Source organism: Bacillus rossius, chromosome 2, assembly GCF_032445375.1.
Source record: "Bacillus rossius redtenbacheri isolate Brsri chromosome 2, Brsri_v3, whole genome shotgun sequence".
In the NCBI taxonomy this organism is placed as follows: Eukaryota; Metazoa; Arthropoda; class Insecta; order Phasmatodea; family Bacillidae; genus Bacillus; species Bacillus rossius.
The window spans coordinates 11,622,321-11,643,627 of record NC_086331.1 but is presented as its reverse complement, the minus strand read 5'-3'; the positions used below and the strand labels follow the sequence as shown (position 1 = coordinate 11,643,627).

The following is a 21,307-nucleotide window of genomic DNA, read 5'->3' as shown; positions in this document are numbered from 1 at the left end:
CAAATTTTGAAGATATGACAATGTCTGATTGTTGTGGTTGGTATCCCCTCCTCTTTTCTTACGAATATTTTTGCATTGCGTACCTACACAAACTTGAATTTTTTTCTCTCTTGCCATTTTTTATTTGTTCCCAGGGAAGAGATTTATTGTAGTGTGTAAGATGTTCGTTTGTAAAAATCATACTTGCTGGAAATCTTGTATTTCCTTCTGAGGATGGTAACGCCTTGTTTTCCTTAAATTTCTTTAACCAAAGATCTCTCGTTTGTCAGGAGAGCAGTTGTACAAGTATCGGCCTGGGCTGGTCTCTTCGCTGCTGGGTAGTCTGAGTGCAACTTGGACATCCGTATCGCACACGACTATGCCAACACCCTTAGCGATTTCACTTACTACTCCAATGCATGTTCTTCTCTTGTCTCAGTCAATCCAATTTCAATGTCCATGTTCGGCTGTACTGTTCAAGTTCGTTTACTCTTTTCTTCTTTCTTTTTTTAAAAACTCATTTGCATTCTTTAGTTTGTTATTCTTTTCCTGATTAATTTTTGGAGTCCAACAAAACTCCTCAAACTCTTCAGAAATACATTTTACACTGTTTTCCATGGATTCTATTTTTTGAACATCTTTTTGTAGAGCCGGTAACTGGTGATGAATTTCAGCCACTTGTTCCATTAAAATGTCGCCTCAACAACCGGTTCCATGCTCCTCATCTTAAGAGCTCTGCACTTCTCACATTTCCAAGTGTCTTTTTTTTTAGTCCAAGCTTTCAAAGGTTTCTTCAGTTTTCAACGCTGTGCACTGATTGTGAAAGTAATTTTCATGAATTCCAGCTCATTTAATCATATCTTTCACATTTGTCACCTCCAGACACTTTATACTTTTTCAACATTCTTCTGATATTGTAAAGTAACTATTTATCTGATGAAAATATAAGAAAAAAAATTATTAAAATTCTTTAAAACTTACACCAGATGCAACACTTCGCGTTTCAACGGAGTACCTGCCGACACATCTGCACTCTACTGCGGTCTGTACATTTCTTGTTAAAAACTTAATGAACTTTCTTGCAACACTATATTTGTAATGTGCTCACCCACGTAATGCATCTATTATACAGTTGCTGACTTTGTGTTTGAAGTAAACAGAGATTTCAGAATTCAGTTTTTGCTACTGTATAATCTTCCTTGGCACACACACACACCCTAAAGGAGTCTTCCAGCAGACTTCCATCATGTCATCATGAAGCATCGTGTGCAGGATGTTTGAACTCGGGTCTCAAACCTGCGGCCTGTAGCTCTACTCACGTTTCAATGTAAAACAAAAATTGGGGAGGGTGGTTTGACATATTTTTAAGGAATTCAGCTTTGTCTAACTTAGTAGTTAAAGGAAATTAATGAAAGAAATCTTTAGATAGTAACAGTTTTTGATGTGCGGGTGCAGATTGCACCATAAGCATAGGATAGGCCATGGAAGTTGTATCAAACCAGTGTGGGGACAGATGTTTTAAGCAGATACTGACACTGCAACAAAATGTGTCATGGAAAAGTTTTGTTCATCTGAGGTCCAAGTATTTTGATGTAGGGTATATTCCAGGTATAAGTCGTTGGTACTCTGGAAATGGAGGATTTTTTTGAACAATCTGTACCGTTCAGTAAGGTTTACTGGCGATTAAAAGCTGAACAAGAACTGTCTGCCAAACAACTTAAAATCTGTCTCTGCATGAATATTTTTTTGTACATTTTTTTTAAACGAAATGTGGTCAGACTTAGAACAAATAAAAAAAAACTTGTTTTCTTAATTTTTCAGAATAAATGCAGTCAGTTTATTTTATATTCCAGGCCTGATGATGGTTTTGGATATTCCTGAAGAGCGTGGATTGGCGGAGGCTGATGTAATTTGGGGGAATCCAAAAAGTTGTCACTTCCCTCTTCTAGAATTCATCACTCCCTTGCCACTGCAATGGATGTGCATTGTCTATGCTGTCATGTGGGCAGGTAAACAACATGTGTTTGATTCATTTTGTTTGTTAGTTCTTTTATTGTCAGTGAAGAAAAATTCTGTTCAGGGTCCAAACAGTATTAAACGCACTTCTCACATTTGTGAAGCCATGTTTTTTTTTCTGGTCCAGGCATTGTGATTTCTGTTTTAAATTGTTTCCTAAACCACTCCAGGCAAATTCTGCTCCATAGTTTTATAGGAAAGTTTTTCTCAGAATAGACCGGCAGAGCCAAATAATAGGCAGAGCCAACGGAACCAAACAGTGCTCTGTTAATATAAAATGTTCTAAAAAAAATCTATCACCTTAATGATACTGCTGCATGTTTATAAGCATGATGATAACATGCTGTTGTAATGAAAATCACACATGCAGATACAAACCGTTACAGAATAAGTGGAGTTGAATGTAGGGAATATAACATTTTTATCACAAGCAGTCAGCTCCAAAATGATTTAGTCAGACTCATTGCCTGTTCAGCTCTACATGGTCAACATGTTTTGAACGAGTATAGCACTCGAAGACAAATGCCGTGCCCAAGGAGATTTGGGTGCCCCCCCCCTCCCCCACCGATGCTTATTCCCTTCCCCTACTTCCCGTATCACCCTGCTTACCTCTCAAGCTGTTCACCCCTGTGCTGGCAGCTCGCAAGACTTCTGGCACGCACTATACATGCTGTATGCCTTGATAGATGGTAACCATGGTGTCCCTGGCAAGGGGAACATTCGCTGGAGAGCATAGCCTATATCTCGTATGTCAGCCATCACGTAGCTGTACAACTCATTTCTGCCCTCCAATAAGCTTGGGCTCTGGTACTTCACACTATCACAGCATCACAATGAAAGATTTTCTGTACGGCCAGTGTAGAATTTAATGTGTTGATTTACAATTTCAGGTGCTGTTGGAATAATGTTAGGAATTTTTTACAAATTGAGCTGCATTGCTTTCATTATTCCATATGGGTACATATTTCTTCTTGATAAATGTGCATGGAACAATCACAGTTATTTGTATGGAGTGACTGCAGTTTTGCTACTGGGAACTGGTGCAAACCATTATTGGTAAGAAAGTGTTTCTGGAATGATATTTTTACCTGTTTGCTGTGTTGAAAATTTCTTGTCATTGAAGTTGTCATTAATTTGAAGAATGTTGCATGTCGGATAGCAGAAATCTATAGTTAAATTTATAATGTATTTGAATGAAGCAAGATGATGCAGTGGTAACACACTGGACTCACATTCCAAAGGAACCAGATTCGATTCTGGTCCTGGCTTTGATTTCCCGAAATCACTCCAGGCACCATGGCTGATTCCTGTTATAATGTGCCTGGCCTGTGTTGTATGTTACTGTCCTTGATGAGAAAACATATAAAATGCCCAAGAAAATAACATTTTTTTAAATGTATACTGCAACAGTCCAGGCTTTCAGCTAGCTCTTCTTGGTCCGACTGTTATGTACAAAATCACTTAAAGAATAACGTTTACTGGTTGTTGAAAAAATGCTTATATTCAAAAAATTTTTTCTCATTTTTGAGACTGTATAATCTAAAGATTTCCTGGCACAAATAAAAGAAGTCACGAATAAACTTCGTTTATTTATTCTTTCCTTTGCGAAACACTGAACATGGCCGCCATTTTATGATGTAGTAACATTTACATAAAGAAAACAAACAAAAACTTCCCAAACAGATTGGTTGATCAATTGGGAACAATATTTATTGAAGGTTTTTTAATGAAATCTCGTGGTCGCTTGCGGCGTTAAGTACAAATGGCCGAGATACTGTTGTACTCTCTGCGTGGCCACAAAATTACTACTAAAGGTTCCACCAGGGCCTATGCTCTCCACCTGTAGTCAAATCTTCTAATTGAAAAAAATTGTCTTTAAGAATGTTAAACAGCCCTGCCCAGACCTCAGGTATGAAATTATTCTCACCACTACATAAAATTGTTAATTTGACAACATGCCACTCAACGTCTACTCTAGCAGATGCCCAAGTGACAACTAACATGGGGACTTACGAATTGATTTTTTTTGGCCCACTGGAAGGAACTGAAGTCGTAGGCTAATTATAGAGCACTTTAAAATTACGACCAATGACAAACCACGTTACCATAGTGAAAATGGACCATGATGCTTTGCAACTCTGTCCCTAAAACCCATCATGTAATGTCTTTTCCCACCCAAAAATATCTTTGTCTCTCTCAAACACTGACTGTTGTATGAGCCCAAATGTTCTATAAACTTCTAGAACATTTCCTGCAAATCTACGTTAACAAATAAAATAAATATAGTAAACAATACCAAAAATATATGTGAAAGCACATAAAAACATCAACCAGCAAGCAAAATATATGTAAACTTAACATTAAATGGCATTAGCAAATGAAATAAAGTAAAGTATAATCCTCAAAACACATTGCTAACAAACAAGTACTTTTTACAGGAAACCTAACCAAGTATTAAATTTGCTCATAAAAATAATAATAATTTTTAAAAAAGGGTTAAATAAGGTGGGCAGGCGAGAGCCTAGTTTGTTACAATACATACAGCACAATGTAATACAGCGAAAAAGTAACACAAACTCTTTTGTCTTGTGCACAATTATTAATTCTACTTTAATTTGAATATACAGCATTTGATTATTAAAATTCACTGCCCAATTTTATAATTTAGTTCTCAGTGATATGTGCAAAACAGTTATAAGTGAAGACTACCAGTGTGGTCATGTCAAAATATTTCAAAATTTATTTTGTTATAAGAGGAAATTTCCAGAGGCGGCAGGTATGTTAGCATGTGGAAGGCTCAATTTGTTTGTTGTGCCGCGCACGTGATTTTTGATGATACATCTGGCGCACCGCACCAGTTGCCGGCGTCTTTGAGACACAGTGGCTGAGTGACAACATTTGCCATGGCACACCAGCTGCCTCTGTGATGCCGCTGTATCGCAGCTCTCGTCGAGAGAGTTCTGCCGAGAGCTGCGACCGTGGAAGCTTCCAGACGGTTGTCGGAGAGGGGGGACGATGCATTTGTCACAAAAATGTGAAGGCTGTGAGAACATTCAAACCACCCCTCCGCAGGCATATAAGCCGGTCAGCCGATGAGTGAAGAGAGTTTTTTTTTCTGTAGCAATACTAGCAAGGGAGTCTGTTCAGTAGCGATACCAGTGAGGGAGTCTCTTTGGTAGCGATACCAGTGAGGGCGACGATGCGGTGAGTAGGGAAGGCTTCGCGGCAGTGTTTGAAGGAGTGTTTGGTAGTGCGAGGACAGATAGTAAAGAAAATAAAGTGTGTATACAGTGAATTAATTAGGTTGTATTTATCACACTAGATGGTTTCATATAGAAGATAAGGTGTCAATATTGGTAATTAAATGGGCATAAATTTAGTTAGTTGGGCTATCTCTTACGAACCCTACACTCCTCACGTATATTAAACATATTATGTTTCACAATTACCAGAACCTCAAATGAAATGTTTAAACCAAAATAATTAACGTTTATTTACAACATACATCATTACTCCTAGCCAAACCAATACGAACCATACATTGGGAAGTTAAAAATGTGCAATAAATTTGACAGCGTGACGCTTAGGGAATGGCTCATGAACCGTGCCAGAAAGAAGATGAACAAAAAAAAAACTTTTGACTTGTAGACGGGTCACCCCCATTCTCATCGGGTACACACTGTGCTACAGTGATTGTAGCACACTGAGTATACAACAACAATCAAGGTGGCCAACACAGTGGTAGTGGTAGTTGCAAAGACCAAGAGTTGACTGCAATCCAAAACTGGGGAACAGGAATGCCTTGCCTGCCAGCTACTGGAAGATGCTCGTCAGAAAAGTTGAATAATACGCAGTTGGTTAAAAAAAAAATTAATTCAGGTTGATTTTTGATTTATTTTTGGGACTTAATGGTTTTTATTATGTATAATTGGGTGTTATTAAAAAAACACATTTTGGGGATTTTTTTAAATCTTCAAACTAATGAATAGTAACAGTTTAGCTTGTACCTCTTTTATGTCTCAGTTACTCAAGAGATGACAAGGAAGAATTTTACAGCTCAACAAAATCAAAATATTTATAAAATTGTATGTTACAATTTGATCTGCGGTACGTAGCTCTGCAACAATGAAATCCTCTTTATCTAATGGGTAACTGGATCATGTATTGTTTTCCTTTGTTAGCATTGTGTTGGGAGGACTTGAATCAACAGTAGATATCTTATCTGTGAGCATTGGACTGTGTACACTGGCCCCACCTCGCTGTGTAGCCTGCTGCCGACACGAGCTGTGTAGGGAAGTCTGGATCTGTACGCCTGTGCCTCTTGCTGCAGTTCAGTTTCACGAGGTGATCCGCATGACAGAAACTGCACATTGCAATATAATCCTGACTTAAGTATTTCAATAGCTGCTGGTCTGGTCTTGTTTTTAAAGATGCATTAAAACCTATATATAACACAATTTAAGGAACAAAATTTTAGGATGTTCATTTTAAGAAAGTTATTAAAAATACATTAAAATTGGAAATAAAAAAAAAATTGGTTGTCTGTAAAGTCGGTTTACGGACAATAGTTTAACGTGACAACGTCATAACAAAACAATGCTGAAATGATTGCATACTTTTATGAATAAAATTGAATCATTTTTATTGAATTATCACTATTTTGTATGGATACAAAGGAGTGAAATTAAATGTACAATTTAATTGAAAAATTTACTTTTATTTGCATTCATTAATTCAAATATGTTTATTACTTTAACGAAGAGATTATTTTAACTATAACTTTTATACGTGTTTGCTATTTAACTTCTTCCAATCTGTGTTATTCTGTTAAGGATAGGACGATGATAGGAAAAGTAGGAAACGAATGGGAGTGTTTCAAGTTTAATGTGCCTCAAAAAAGTCAAATCGATGGTTGTTCCAATTGAGTGGAAGAGAGATAGATGTGGCGCAAGCGTACAATAAGCATAACGGGACACAGCGTAACGGGATAATGTGCGTTATGGGACACTTTTTCGTGCGGCAGCCGGCGTTCATCGATTTATTAGATGTTGTCACGTTAAAATTTTTTTTTTGGCCCCTTTATATGCGTTGGCATTATCTTATTTATTTTAACCTCCATTTACCGATAGAATACAAACTTATTTTATCATTGAAGCCATGCTTATTTCAGCTGCATTAGAGTATGCTGCAAAGTGTCAAATTTACAAGCGTAAGGTTTTCAGTTTTTATAAATGTGGCATTTGGTTATAGTTACTGTTACTATGTTAATCCTTTTTATTTTGGTTACCAGTTAAAGGTCATATTTGTCCTTTATGGTGTTGTTTTATTCGGCAGGACTGGACTCTATGGGGTCTGTGTAGCTCTGTGGTGTCCGCGTGCTAAACGTTCGGCATAACTTTGTGTGTGTGTGCTTCCTTTGGAAATTTGAGATTATATGCCCTTCTAAAGTATTGATTTTTTGTAAGAAGAAGAGTAGTTCAATAAATTAATGTTTCACTGACAAATTGTCCTATGTTGCCATAGGAAATCACTAAATTATCATCTATAATGACTTGATGTAAGTTTTTGGACATACGCCATTGCTAAGAACTTTTTCTGTTGAAGAAAAACTAATAAATAAAATAAATAAAAATACACAAGAAAGACAAAAAACACACAAAATTAAGCAAACAATTGCTGTTGTCAACAAGAATATAAACACCACAAAATATTCCGAAACAGAAATATGGTCAACAAACAAAGAAAAAACAAAGAAAAAAACAATGAAATTTCGGCACTACAGCTTGAAATTCAGTCTACTCTCAATACTAAAGATTTCAATTGCATCTATCAGTCCATCTCGAATCTTGTCCAAAAGAGGTCTCTACAGTGCAAAGAGAAGCAAAAAGATAAATTAGCCGAACTGACGAGTATGGTGAAAACAAAAACACATCCCACAACACAGAACATCAACACAGTCATTAATTCATCTTCAAGAAAGCTGTCCAATAGCGAGGAAAATGTTTTACAAAAAGGCCTCAATTTCAGCATTGCTCCACGACACATTCCTGCACTTGACATAGTTTCATCTGTTGAGAGTGCGATATACAAACTTCCTGTCGCCAAACAAGATGAATTTCGTTGGAATGTGCGTACAGCAATCACCTCAGCTGGTCCGCCTAAACCGAATCTGCTGCCTGATGAACTCAAGGCCATCAAAACTCTGAAATCCGACCATACCATTGTAATCCTCCCTGCCGATAAGGGTCGTGCTACAGTCATACTTGACAAATCAGACTATGAGCAAAAAATTACTGATTTGATTACCACAGATCAATATACAAAACTGGTAAAAGATCCCACAGCCAGCATTGAAAGAAAAGTGTACCAAACTCTAAAAAAACATCAGAATCACATCCCAGAAAAAACTAGATCAGAACTGACACCACACAGCAGTAAAGCACCCCACATTTACGGTCTTCCAAAGATTCATAAACCCGACATGCCTCTGCGCCCGATCATCAGTTGTTGTAATTCCCCATGCCAGAAACTATCAAAATATCTCCTGAAAATTGTTGAGCCACTAGCAGGACAGACAGATACATTTGTCAAAGATTCTGATCATTTTATTTCTATAGTCAAAACACTGAAAATAGAAAACAACGATACCCTGGTGAGTTTTGATGTCCAAAGCCTCTTCACTAATGTGCCAGTAGCCGAAACACTCAGCATTGTCAAGGCCAAATTGGAAGCTGATCCAACCCTAAAGGACAGAACTATAATACCAATCCCATCCATCATGGAAATGATTACCCTCTGTGTCACCACAACATATTTCCAGTTCAAGGATATTTTCTACAAACAGACCGATGGCATGGCAATGGGCTCTTCTCTTTCACCATTTATGGCCAATATATTTATGGAAAACTTTGAGCAGGAAGCACTTAGCAAAAGTAATAGCCCTCCTAAAATCTGGCTCCGTTATGTGGATGACACCTTCACTGTCTGGCAACATGGATCTGAAACTTTGGAGGAATTTGTGAACCACCTCAACTATCTGAGGCCATCAATAAAATTCACCTATGAAAAAGAAACCAAAGGTAGCATTCCTTTCCTGGATGTACTAGTCAGCAGAAAAAACAACAGCCTGGAAACTAAAGTATACAGGAAACCTACGCACACAGGCCAATACCTTAATTTTGCATCCAACCATCCCAAAACAACAAGAACTGGCATAATTCACACACTAACCAACCGTGCTGAGATTATTTGTTCTAATGAGAAATCTATTGCGGTTGAACACAATCGTATAAAAAAAGAACTCATAGCCAATGGTTACCCTGTCAACACCATCAAACAGCATATGAAATCCAACAAAACACTCAAATCCACAGAAACTGAGAAACCTGCAGGAACCCTAGTTATTCCGTATGTTCAAGGGCTTTCAGAAAAAATAAGACGCCTGGGAAACAAATATGGACTTCAAACAGCATTCCGTTCTAAATCTACTATTAAAAGTATTGTTACCAAGGTGAAACCAGCCACAGAAAAATTACAAACTCACAACTGTGTGTATCAGATCCCCTGTGAATGTGGCCACATGTACATAGGTGAAACTGGCAGAGCTCTATCCACCCGAATCAAAGAACACAAAAACAACTGCAAGAAGGGTGAAACCCTAAAATCCAGACTTGCTGAACATACATGGGAAAATAGCCACAAAATTCTCTGGGAAGACTCCACACCACTCATACAGGAATCTGATAAAATAAAAAGGAAAATCAAAGAATCAGCCTTCATTATTAGCAATAAAAATATTTTCAGCCAGCAGAGCATTGAATTAAAAAATATGTGGATCCCTTTGATAAAGAGAGAAACATCCCTGCAGCACAAAACAATAGCCAATCCGCCGATCCATCATATTGCCATCCGGGGCAGTTAGTGTGTGCGAGACCAGAAACCGAAGTTTCTATAACTCGCTTAGTGCATTGTAAATCAGGTGCACCCCACACTTTTGTAGAATCACTTGGATCAACGGGCGGGGCGCGTGTCTTGAGGGATAAGTTTGGCACACGGGCCTGTGTGTGCGCTGGTAGGTTGTGTAATGCTAGAAAAAATTACGTGTACCTAATTCGGCGGGGGAGAGAAGCTCCCCACCAGCTAGATCGGCTAACTGGCGTGATGTAGTGTCGTGTTGGTGTGCAATAGAGGCTTGTCGGTGTGCTGTAATTTCAAGTGACCTAGTTAAATTCGGGTGTGGCGTGTAGTGTAAAGCTGTGCAAGCCGCTCCTACGAACCCCTGGGAACACAGAAACATGCTAGGGTAGTTAGCCCATTATTGCATGTAACAAGGTAGTTCAGGCCGTCACTTCACACAGGCATATCATCGTGTGGTCGTGTTGGTGATACGGTAAAAGAAATTACATAGATTAGTAAACACCTGGCCGCCTTAAGGACCGAACTATTGCGTTCCAATATAGTTCGGTCAAAGTTAGGCTAAACCAGTATTGCTGTAGCTAGCCCCCTGGCTGTTGTCTTCTAAACCTGAAAAATAGAAAGTGAAATTAATAAATGGAGGTCGTCCTATTCTATTATTGTTCGAGCAGAGAGATGCCCTCGTCCAGTATTTTTTTTTTATTTATTTAATTTTTTTTTTGTTTTTAATTTTTATATATATTTTTTATTTTATTTTATTATTTTATAATTTTTTTATTTTTTTTTATTTTTTATTTTTAAATCTAGACTTAAAGCTACTGTACAAGCCCCCAGAGCCCTGCCCTGACAGGCATGCATGCCTCTCGGCCCAGATCCCCAGCGAGGGCTGGGGCAGAGCTCCCTCTGCCAGTTCACCTGCATGATTCTGCCTTGACAAGGTGCTACGACATGTGTGTGGATTGTCGCGCGTGTTGTAGTGGTGTGGCTGTAAAATGTTACGTACCCCGGGGAAGGGAAAATTAATTAGGTGATGATGGATTTACGGAACTAGCTTTTTTAATTCAAAATCCCATGCCTTTCCGAAACGCGGCCGGCACTGGAGGTGAAGCCTGCCAGGCGGGTCTCGCCCTTCAGACATAGGGAGTCAGCCCTAACAACACAGGCAGTGAATCTCCCGGGAGCCAAAACCTACACCTGCGTGCTTCGGACCATTTTGAATTAGCTAGGAGAGAGAAAAATGCAGAGAATGTAAGAAATTTAATTTGCTATTATTAAGTGGTGAGCTAGAAGTGTATTTTATTGTTATGATTCAAAATCCCCCGCCTTTCCGAAACGCGGCCGGCATTGGAGGTGAAACCTACCAGGCGGACCGCGCCCTTCAGACATAAGGAGTCAGCCCTAACATCACAGGCAGTGAACCCGAGGGGGCCGCACATACCTGCGTGCTTTGGACCATTTTGAATCGAAAGAAGTGGAGTTAATGATGCTGAAGTTATTTTGTAGCTTGTATTTATTTATTTTTATTGTTGTTATTATATATAGAAATTATAATTGTTTCACAATTCAAAATCCCATGCCTTTCCGAAACGCGGCCGGCACTGGAGGTGAAGCCTGCCAGGCGGGTCTCGCCCTTCAGGCATAGGGAGTCAGCCCTAACAACACAGGCAGTGAATCTCCCGGGAGCCAAAACCTACACCTGCGTGCTTCGGACCATTTTGAATTGTATAGGCCGTGTAAACTTTAAACTTTAAACTGTAGGCTCTGCGCGGTGTGAACACGCCCGGAGCTGGAATGCGACTGCCTTGGTGTCGGGAGAAAAAACAGTTTTGTTTGGGGGCCCCCAGCGCCCCGACCAATCAGAGAGCTTCTAGGCCTGTGATTGGCCGGGGCCCCGAAAGCCCCCGCACGAGGTGTTCGGAGAGCTATTTTATGTAATTTAAAATTTATTGAAGACTTTTTTTAAAAACTGAATCCATGTCGCTTTCGTTTTGTAATAATTATTGTTTTAATTTAATCGAGGTTTTTTATGTTTTCGTTGCTCGGACGGGTCGTAAATCGCTATTGAATTTATCAGTGCGTTTTCGTGCTGTGGTAAATTTAGGTACATTTTATTATTATTCTTTGATATTATTTCGCGGATGTACGGAATTTTAAGTGCGTTGTGAATAGTTTCGTTACTCGTAAATCTGTTACAGTCTAAAATGGCCCTTAGGAAATTATTCTGTTTAACTTGTAGCCGATGTATATGGTGATTTGCAGCATAGCCCCAGACCTCGCAACCATATAGCAACTGCGGGCGTACAATTTGAGTGTAAAGTTGGAGTTTTTTCCTGCGTGGTAAATTAGGTGCTTTTAACATTGGGTACAGGCTTCTTAAGGATCCTGTTGCAATGTTTGTTGCTCGAGTAATGTGTTTGCTCCATAGTAATGTCCTGTCTAGCGTGAGTCCTAGATATTTTGCCTGTGAAACATTAGGAATAGGTTGGTGAAAAATTTCTAGTTCCCTGTCTGGTCTGCCTCTACGTTTTGAAATTACAAGCGTGGTTGATTTAGCTGCATTAATTTTAATTCGCCACCGAGTGTAGTATTGCTCAAGTGCAGTTAGCTGCCTTTGGACGCATACCATGGCATATCTTAGGTTACCAGATTGTTTAATTATGGCTGTATCATCCGCATACATCTGTACGTAGGCGTTTGCATGCGGTATGTCGGCTGTGTAAATATTATAGAAGAAAGGAGAGAGTGGGGAGCCTTGTGGCACTCCAGCTGTAAGTTCGCGAGTAGTCGATTTAGCCCCGTCCAGAGCAACATAAAAGTTACGACGCCATAGATAGTGGGCCACCAGGTATATATATGTGTCTGGAAAATTGAAGTTTATTAATTTTTGAATAAGACCCGGAATCCAGACTTTGTCGAATGCTTTTTCTGCGTCGAGCATTGTCATTACTGTGTAGGCTTTAGATGGGTTATTAAATCCGTCGGTAGCATCTTCAACGATTTTAATTAAGGGGTGGATTGTTGAGTGACCTTTCCTGAAACCAAACTGAATGTCTGGAATCACGTCGTGTTCCTCTGCGTGTGTTTGAAGGCGCGAGAGTAAGGCTTTTTCAAAAATTTTACTCATACTGTTTATAAGACTTATAGGTCGCCTGTTTTCTGGGATGGCTGGGTTTTTCCCTGGTTTAGGAATTGTGATTATTTTTGCAAGTTTCCAGGAATCGGGGTAAGTTTTGTGTGTTAGTATTGCGTTGAATATCGCCAGTAAATATTCGAGTGCCTCTAGAGGGAGTTTTTTAAGTGTTTCGTAATTTATTGCGTCCGTGCCGCCTGATTTGTTGTTCGGACTGGCTTTAATTAGCTTTAAAAGTTCCCTTAACGTTATGGGTTCAGGAACAGACTGCGTGCCTGTTTGTAAAAAGTTATTTACCGCCTGTGTTGTTGTTAAAGTGAAGTTTCTGTCATTTACGTCTGTGTTCGGGGAGAATTGTTTCTCCAGTAGGTCTGTGACTGCGTTGGCCTTGTCTTCTGCGATGTATTTAGCCCCGGTGGCTGTTATAATAGCTGGGGTTGAAATAAATTTTTTGTTGCCGCGGAGCCTGCGAGATAGTTTCCACATTTCCTGCGGTTTTGTGGCTACTTCGTTTATTAAGTTTCCGAATTGATTTATTTTTTCCTGTTTTAATTTGCGCTGTACGAGATTATTCAGTCTGTTGTATTCGTTTCTGGCTTCTGTTGTGCGGAGCCTTTGTGCTCTGTTTCTGGCTTGCCGCCTAAGAGAAATGTAATAATCCAGATCGGGGTAGTGTGTTCGAGTGAACTGCCTTTTTGTTTCAAAGCGAGAGTGTTTTTTAATGGCATTTTTTACTGTGTCCGTGAAAAGTTTTACGTGTGGATTTATTTCCTCGGGTGAATTTATTTCGGGGGGCTGATTTAGGGTGTCTATAAGTTCTATCTTAAACCCGTCCCAATCTGTAATCTTTAGTTTATTATTAAAGAGTTGTATGTTGGATGTAGCATTAAAAGTTATTTGTGTTAGCACCGGTAAATGATCGGAGTTTAGTTCATCTAAGGTTTCTGTATTTATCTGAGCGTTTGGAATGTTGGTTAGGGCTATGTCTAAAATTTCTGGGGTGCCACCATTTACTGGATAGCATGTCGGGGAGTCAGGCGCAATAATGATGTAGTTTCCTGCAACCGCGTGGCCGTGTAGAATGTTCCCGTTGGCGTTTGTTTGGGTGCAGCCCCAGTCAGTGTGTTTGCTGTTTAAGTCTCCTGCTATAAAAAATTGATCTTCGACTTCCATTAATTTATTGAGGTCCTGTGGTGTGAGTGGGTCTTGTGGCGTCTTGTATACCGCGGACATGCAAACATGCGAATTATTATTACGGACGTTTATGCTGGTGGCCTCAATGTGTTGTAGTCCATTTATTGTTATCGGGTGGTGGTGAATTCCGTGTTTTATTAGTATGGCTGTACCGCCGCCGTGGAGTGCGGGGCGGTCTGTTCTGTATATTGTGTAGCCGCATATGTACGCTCGCATGTGTGGTTTTAGAAAAGTTTCAGAGATGAAAGCGACATCGATTCCGTATACAAAAAGTAACTGTTCCAGTTCATATATTTTATTTTGGAGGCCGTGTGCATTGAAAATTAGGACCTGTAAAAGCTTCCCCGGGTTCTGTGCCATTTTAAGGTGTAGCGAGATTCAGGATTGCGGATAGTAAGATCATCTGTCGCTTCGATGCGTCTGTTTCAGCTCGGATGGCGGCGTAGTGTGGCGAGAGTGTAGCAATGAGCTGTGAGAAATTGCAGAGTTTCAGAATCTCTGCCAGCTCGAATAGATCACCGACGGTGTTACCTTCTACTCTGTTCTGCGCTGGAGTGTGTGTGGTGCGTGGTTCCTTCACGGCTTGCGAATATTTACGCTCCGATCGTGTCAGCTCGGTGGTTGTTGTTTGCGGCTGTGTCTGTGGCTTGTTGACCACCTGGGCGCGCGGCTGTGCGTGAGCGGGGCGGGTGGGGGGGAACTCCACCTGGCTGTGCGTGGCTGGCGGTTGTTGTTTTGTCTGCGCCTGTGTCTGCACGGATTGTCGCTGTGACCTACTCGTGACCATTTTCAAAAATACTGGACACTGCTTCCATGCTGCAGTGTGTCCCCGCACTTTACAGTTAAAGCAGAATTTATCTGCGTCGTCAGCTTTCGGGCAGTCCTTTCGGGTGTGATTTTCGCCACACCTGACGCATCGCGGTGGCTTACTGCAGCGAGTGTGGGTGTGATCAAATTCACCACAGCGCTTGCACTGGGCGATGTCTTGTGGGCGGGCCTGGTATTTTTGAATAGTCACTGTCGTATAGTGAAGTGTACGAACGGCGAGAATGTTGACGTCTGAGGCCGCGACTGTCGCGCAGAAAGTTCCCGACCTAAATCGTTGTTGCTGCCCTGTGGCGTCTGACCGGGTGACTTCGAAATTACGCACGTCATGAACTACGAATCCCTTCTCCGTCAGTTCCGCGGCAATGTCGGCCTCGACGACCTCCGGGTACAATCCCTTAATAACGACCTTTGTGTTGCGCTCGTCGGGATGCGCAAACGTGTGGTGGTAGATGTTGTGGCCTTTCAGGTATGAGAGAGCTTGAGAGTAGCCCTCTCTGTTCTCAAATGTCAGTCGCAGCTCTCTCCTGCGCGTGATCGTGTTCCTGAACGCGATTCTGTGTGTGTTCAGGAAAGTTGCGATCTCCTTGAGCTTCGCAACTTCCCTGACCATTATCGGTACACCCCTGTACCGTGTGCCGGCCGCGGTTGTGGTCTGTGGTTGTGCACTTGTCTGTGGTTGTGTGTCGGCAGGCAAATTTGCCAGCACGCCGTAGCTGTTCTGCAGCGGGATTGCGGATGTCGCTGCTGTGTGTTGTTGTGCGGAGCCGCGCCTCGAAATCCGCGCGTCCTCACTGTTCGCCAGTACCGTCTCCCGACGCCTACCGAGTGATGTGCTCCGGTTTCCCCTCAAGGCCTTTTTACCCGAGACCTGTTGGAAGTCGATCTCATCGTCAGCGCGTTCGCGTTTGGCGTTAGCCTGTTGGGTTTCCATGGCCTGTTCGTGTGTTGTTGTACTCGTACTCGCCATGATCCCTGTCCCTGTCGCGGTTCCGATTCGCGGGCTCTCCGACCCGCCGGGTCGCCTAATACCTGAAGCAGTGGTGGCTGACAAACACTGATATGAACAGCGAAGCTAGGCCTTAGAGAGGCTGTCCTCTCTGAACCACTGCCTGGTGCGAAGTGGATAGCCAATCGCCGAACCATCATATTGCCATCCGGGGCAGTTAGTGTGTGCGAGACCAGAAACCGAAGTTTCTATAACTCGCTTAGTGCATTGTAAATCAGGTGCACCCCACACTTTTGTAGAATCACTTGGATCAACGGGCGGGGCGCGTGTCTTGAGGGATAAGTTTGGCACACGGGCCTGTGTGTGCGCTGGTAGGTTGTGTAATGCTAGAAAAAATTACGTGTACCTAATTCGGCGGGGGAGAGAAGCTCCCCACCAGCTAGATCGGCTAACTGGCGTGATGTAGTGTCGTGTTGGTGTGCAATAGAGGCTTGTCGGTGTGCTGTAATTTCAAGTGACCTAGTTAAATTCGGGTGTGGCGTGTAGTGTAAAGCTGTGCAAGCCGCTCCTACGAACCCCTGGGAACACAGAAACATGCTAGGGTAGTTAGCCCATTATTGCATGTAACAAGGTAGTTCAGGCCGTCACTTCACACAGGCATATCATCGTGTGGTCGTGTTGGTGATACGGTAAAAGAAATTACATAGATTAGTAAACACCTGGCCGCCTTAAGGACCGAACTATTGCGTTCCAATATAGTTCGGTCAAAGTTAGGCTAAACCAGTATTGCTGTAGCTAGCCCCCTGGCTGTTGTCTTCTAAACCTGAAAAATAGAAAGTGAAATTAATAAATGAAGGTCGTCCTATTCTATTATTGTTCGAGCAGAGAGATGCCCTCGTCCAGTATTTTTTTTTTTTATTTATTTAATTTTTTTTTTGTTTTTAATTTTTATATATATTTTTTATTTTATTTTATTATTTTATAAATTTTTTATTTTATTTTTTATTTTTAAATCTAGACTTAAAGCTACTGTACAAGCCCCCAGAGCCCTGCCCTGACAGACATGCATGCCTCTCGGCCCAGATCCCCAGCGAGGGCTGGGGCAGCTCCCTCTGCCAGTTCACCTGCATGATTCTGCCTTGACAAGGTGCTACGACATGTGTGTGGATTGTCGCGCGTGTTGTTGTGGTGTGGCTGTAAAATGTTACGTACCCCGGGGAAGGGAAAATTAATTAGGTGATGATGGATTTACGGAACTAGCTTTTTTAATTCAAAATCCCATGCCTTTCCGAAACGCGGCCGGCACTGGAGGTGAAGCCTGCCAGGCGGGTCTCGCCCTTCAGACATAGGGAGTCAGCCCTAACAACACAGGCAGTGAATCTCCCGGGAGCCAAAACCTACACCTGCGTGCTTCGGACCATTTTGAATTAGCTAGGAGAGAGAAAAATGCAGAGAATGTAAGAAATTTAATTTGCTATTATTAAGTGGTGAGCTAGAAGTGTATTTTATTGTTATGATTCAAAATCCCCCGCCTTTCCGAAACGCGGCCGGCATTGGAGGTGAAACCTACCAGGCGGACCGCGCCCTTCAGACATAAGGAGTCAGCCCTAACATCACAGGCAGTGAACCCGAGGGGGCCGCACATACCTGCGTGCTTTGGACCATTTTGAATCGAAAGAAGTGGAGTTAATGATGCTGAAGTTATTTTGTAGCTTGTATTTATTTATTTTTATTGTTGTTATTATATATAGAAATTATAATTGTTTCACAATTCAAAATCCCATGCCTTTCCGAAACGCGGCCGGCACTGGAGGTGAAGCCTGCCAGGCGGGTCTCGCCCTTCAGGCATAGGGAGTCAGCCCTAACAACACAGGCAGTGAATCTCCCGGGAGCCAAAACCTACACCTGCGTGCTTCGGACCATTTTGAATTGTATAGGCCGTGTAAACTTTAAACTTTAAACTGTAGGCTCTGCGCGGTGTGAACACGCCCGGAGCTGGAATGCGACTGCCTTGGTGTCGGGAGAAAAAACAGTTTTGTTTGGGGGCCCCCAGCGCCCCGACCAATCAGAGAGCTTCTAGGCCTGTGATTGGCCGGGGCCCCGAAAGCCCCCGCACGAGGTGTTCGGAGAGCTATTTTATGTAATTTAAAATTTATTGAAGACTTTTTTTAAAAACTGAATCCATGTCGCTTTCGTTTTGTAATAATTATTGTTTTAATTTAATCGAGGTTTTTTATGTTTTCGTTGCTCGGACGGGTCGTAAATCGCTATTGAATTTATCAGTGCGTTTTCGTGCTGTGGTAAATTTAGGTACATTTTATTATTATTCTTTGATATTATTTCACGGATGTACGGAATTTTAAGTGCGTTGTGAATAGTTTCGTTACTCGTAAATCTGTTACAGTCTAAAATGGCCCTTAGGAAATTATTCTGTTTAACTTGTAGCCGATTTATATGGTGATTTGCAGCATAGCCCCAGACCTCGCAACCATATAGCAACTGCGGGCGTACAATTTGAGTGTAAAGTTGGAGTTTTTTCCTGCGTGGTAAATTAGGTGCTTTTAACATTGGGTACAGGCTTCTTAAGGATCCTGTTGCAATGTTTGTTGCTCGAGTAATGTGTTTGCTCCATAGTAATGTCCTGTCTAGCGTGAGTCCTAGATATTTTGCCTGTGAAACATTAGGAATAGGTTGGTGAAAAATTTCTAGTTCCCTGTCTGGTCTGCCTCTACGTTTTGAAATTACAAGCGTGGTTGATTTAGCTGCATTAATTTTAATTCGCCACCGAGTGTAGTATTGCTCAAGTGCAGTTAGCTGCCTTTGGACGCATACCATGGCATATCTTAGGTTACCAGATTGTTTAATTATGGCTGTATCATCCGCATACATCTGTACGTAGGCGTTTGCATGCGGTATGTCGGCTGTGTAAATATTATAGAAGAAAGGAGAGAGTGGGGAGCCTTGTGGCACTCCAGCTGTAAGTTCGCGAGTAGTCGATTTAGCCCCGTCCAGAGCAACATAAAAGTTACGACGCCATAGATAGTGGGCCACCAGGTATATATATGTGTCTGGAAAATTGAAGTTTATTAATTTTTGAATAAGACCCGGAATCCAGACTTTGTCGAATGCTTTTTCTGCGTCGAGCATTGTCATTACTGTGTAGGCTTTAGATGGGTTATTAAATCCGTCGGTAGCATCTTCAACGATTTTAATTAAGGGGTGGATTGTTGAGTGACCTTTCCTGAAACCAAACTGAATGTCTGGAATCACGTCGTGTTCCTCTGCGTGTTTTTGAAGGCGCGAGAGTAAGGCTTTTTCAAAAATTTTACTCATACTGTTTATAAGACTTATAGGTCGCCTGTTTTCTGGGATGGCTGGGTTTTTCCCTGGTTTAGGAATTGTGATTATTTTTGCAAGTTTCCAGGAATCGGGGTAAGTTTTGTGTGTTAGTATTGCGTTGAATATCGCCAGTAAATATTCGAGTGCCTCGAGAGGGAGTTTTTTAAGTGTTTCGTAATTTATTGCGTCCGTGCCGCCTGATTTGTTGTTCGGACTGGCTTTAATTAGCTTTAAAAGTTCCCTTAACGTTATGGGTTCAGGAACAGACTGCGTGCCTGTTTGTAAAAAGTTATTTACCGCCTGTGTTGTTGTTAAAGTGAAGTTTCTGTCATTTACGTCTGTGTTCGGGGAGAATTGTTTCTCCAGTAGGTCTGTGACTGCGTTGGCCTTGTCTTCTGCGATGTATTTAGCCCCGGTGGCTGTTATAATAGCTGGGGTTGAAATAAATTTTTTGTTGCCGCGGAGCCTGCGAGATAGTTTCCACATTTCCTGCGGTTTTGTGGCTACTTCGTTTATTAAGTTTCCGAATTGATTTATTTTTTCCTGTTTTAATTTGCGCTGTACGAGATTATTCAGTCTGTTGTATTCGTTTCTGGCTTCTGTTGTGCGGAGCCTTTGTGCTCTGTTTCTGGCTTGCCGCCTAAGAGAAATGTAATAATCCAGATCGGGGTAGTGTGTTCGAGTGAACTGCCTTTTTGTTTCAAAGCGAGAGTGTTTTTTAATGGCATTTTTTACTGTGTCCGTGAAAAGTTTTACGTGTGGATTTATTTCCTCGGGTGAATTTATTTCGGGGGGCTGATTTAGGGTGTCTATAAGTTCTATCTTAAACCCGTCCCAATCTGTAATCTTTAGTTTATTATTAAAGAGTTGTATGTTGGATGTAGCATTAAAAGTTATTTGTGTTAGCACCGGTAAATGATCGGAGTTTAGTTCATCTAAGGTTTCTGTATTTATCTGAGCGTTTGGAATGTTGGTTAGGGCTATGTCTAAAATTTCTGGGGTGCCACCATTTACTGGATAGCATGTCGGGGAGTCAGGCGCAATAATGATGTAGTTTCCTGCAACCGCGTGGCCGTGTAGAATGTTCCCGTTTGCGTTTGTTTGGGTGCAGCCCCAGTCAGTGTGTTTGCTGTTTAAGTCTCCTGCTATAAAAAATTGATCTTCGACTTCCATTAATTTATTGAGGTCCTGTGGTGTGAGTGGGTCTTGTGGCGTCTTGTATACCGCGGACATGCAAACATGCGAATTATTATTACGGACGTTTATGCTGGTGGCCTCAATGTGTTGTAGTCCATTTATTGTTATCGGGTGGTGGTGAATTCCGTGTTTTATTAGTATGGCTGTACCGCCGCCGTGGAGTGCGGGGCGGTCTGTTCTGTATATTGTGTAGCCGCATATGTACGCTCGCATGTGTGGTTTTAGAAAAGTTTCAGAGATGAAAGCGACATCGATTCCGTATACAAAAAGTAACTGTTCCAGTTCATATATTTTATTTTGGAGGCCGTGTGCATTGAAAATTAGGACCTGTAAAAGCTTCCCCGGGTTCTGTGCCATTTTAAGGTGTAGCGAGATTCAGGATTGCGGATAGTAAGATCATCTGTCGCTTCGATGCGTCTGTTTCAGCTCGGATGGCGGCGTAGTGTGGCGAGAGTGTAGCAATGAGCTGTGAGAAATTGCAGAGTTTCAGAATCTCTGCCAGCTCGAATAGATCACCGACGGTGTTACCTTCTACTCTGTTCTGCGCTGGAGTGTGTGTGGTGCGTGGTTCCTTCACGGCTTGCGAATATTTACGCTCCGATCGTGTCAGCTCGGTGGTTGTTGTTTGCGGCTGTGTCTGTGGCTTGTTGACCACCTGGGCGCGCGGCTGTGCGTGAGCGGGGCGGGTGGGGGGGAACTCCACCTGGCTGTGCGTGGCTGGCGGTTGTTGTTTTGTCTGCGCCTGTGTCTGCACGGATTGTCGC

At 41.7% G+C, this 21,307-nt stretch overlaps 1 protein-coding gene across 3 annotated transcripts in view; it reads left to right on the top strand.

Annotated features, from left to right (window-relative positions):
• LOC134529100 (vitamin K-dependent gamma-carboxylase) overlaps positions 1-21,307 on the top strand; it is a 98,492-nt gene that overhangs the window by 9,587 nt on the left and 67,598 nt on the right. For 2 of the 3 annotated variants that reach the window (XR_010074462.1, XM_063362832.1), the window contains exons 3-4: positions 1,833-1,988; positions 2,886-3,051. Coding sequence is in view for 2 of the 3 variants with exons in the window: in XM_063362832.1 (XP_063218902.1) it covers positions 1,833-1,988; positions 2,886-3,051 (322 nt within the window). In the remaining variant the exon portion in view is untranslated. Of the gene's footprint in view, positions 1-1,800; positions 1,989-2,885; positions 3,052-21,307 lie in introns of all 3 variants that reach the window. The other variant, XM_063362833.1, reaches the window with a different exon arrangement.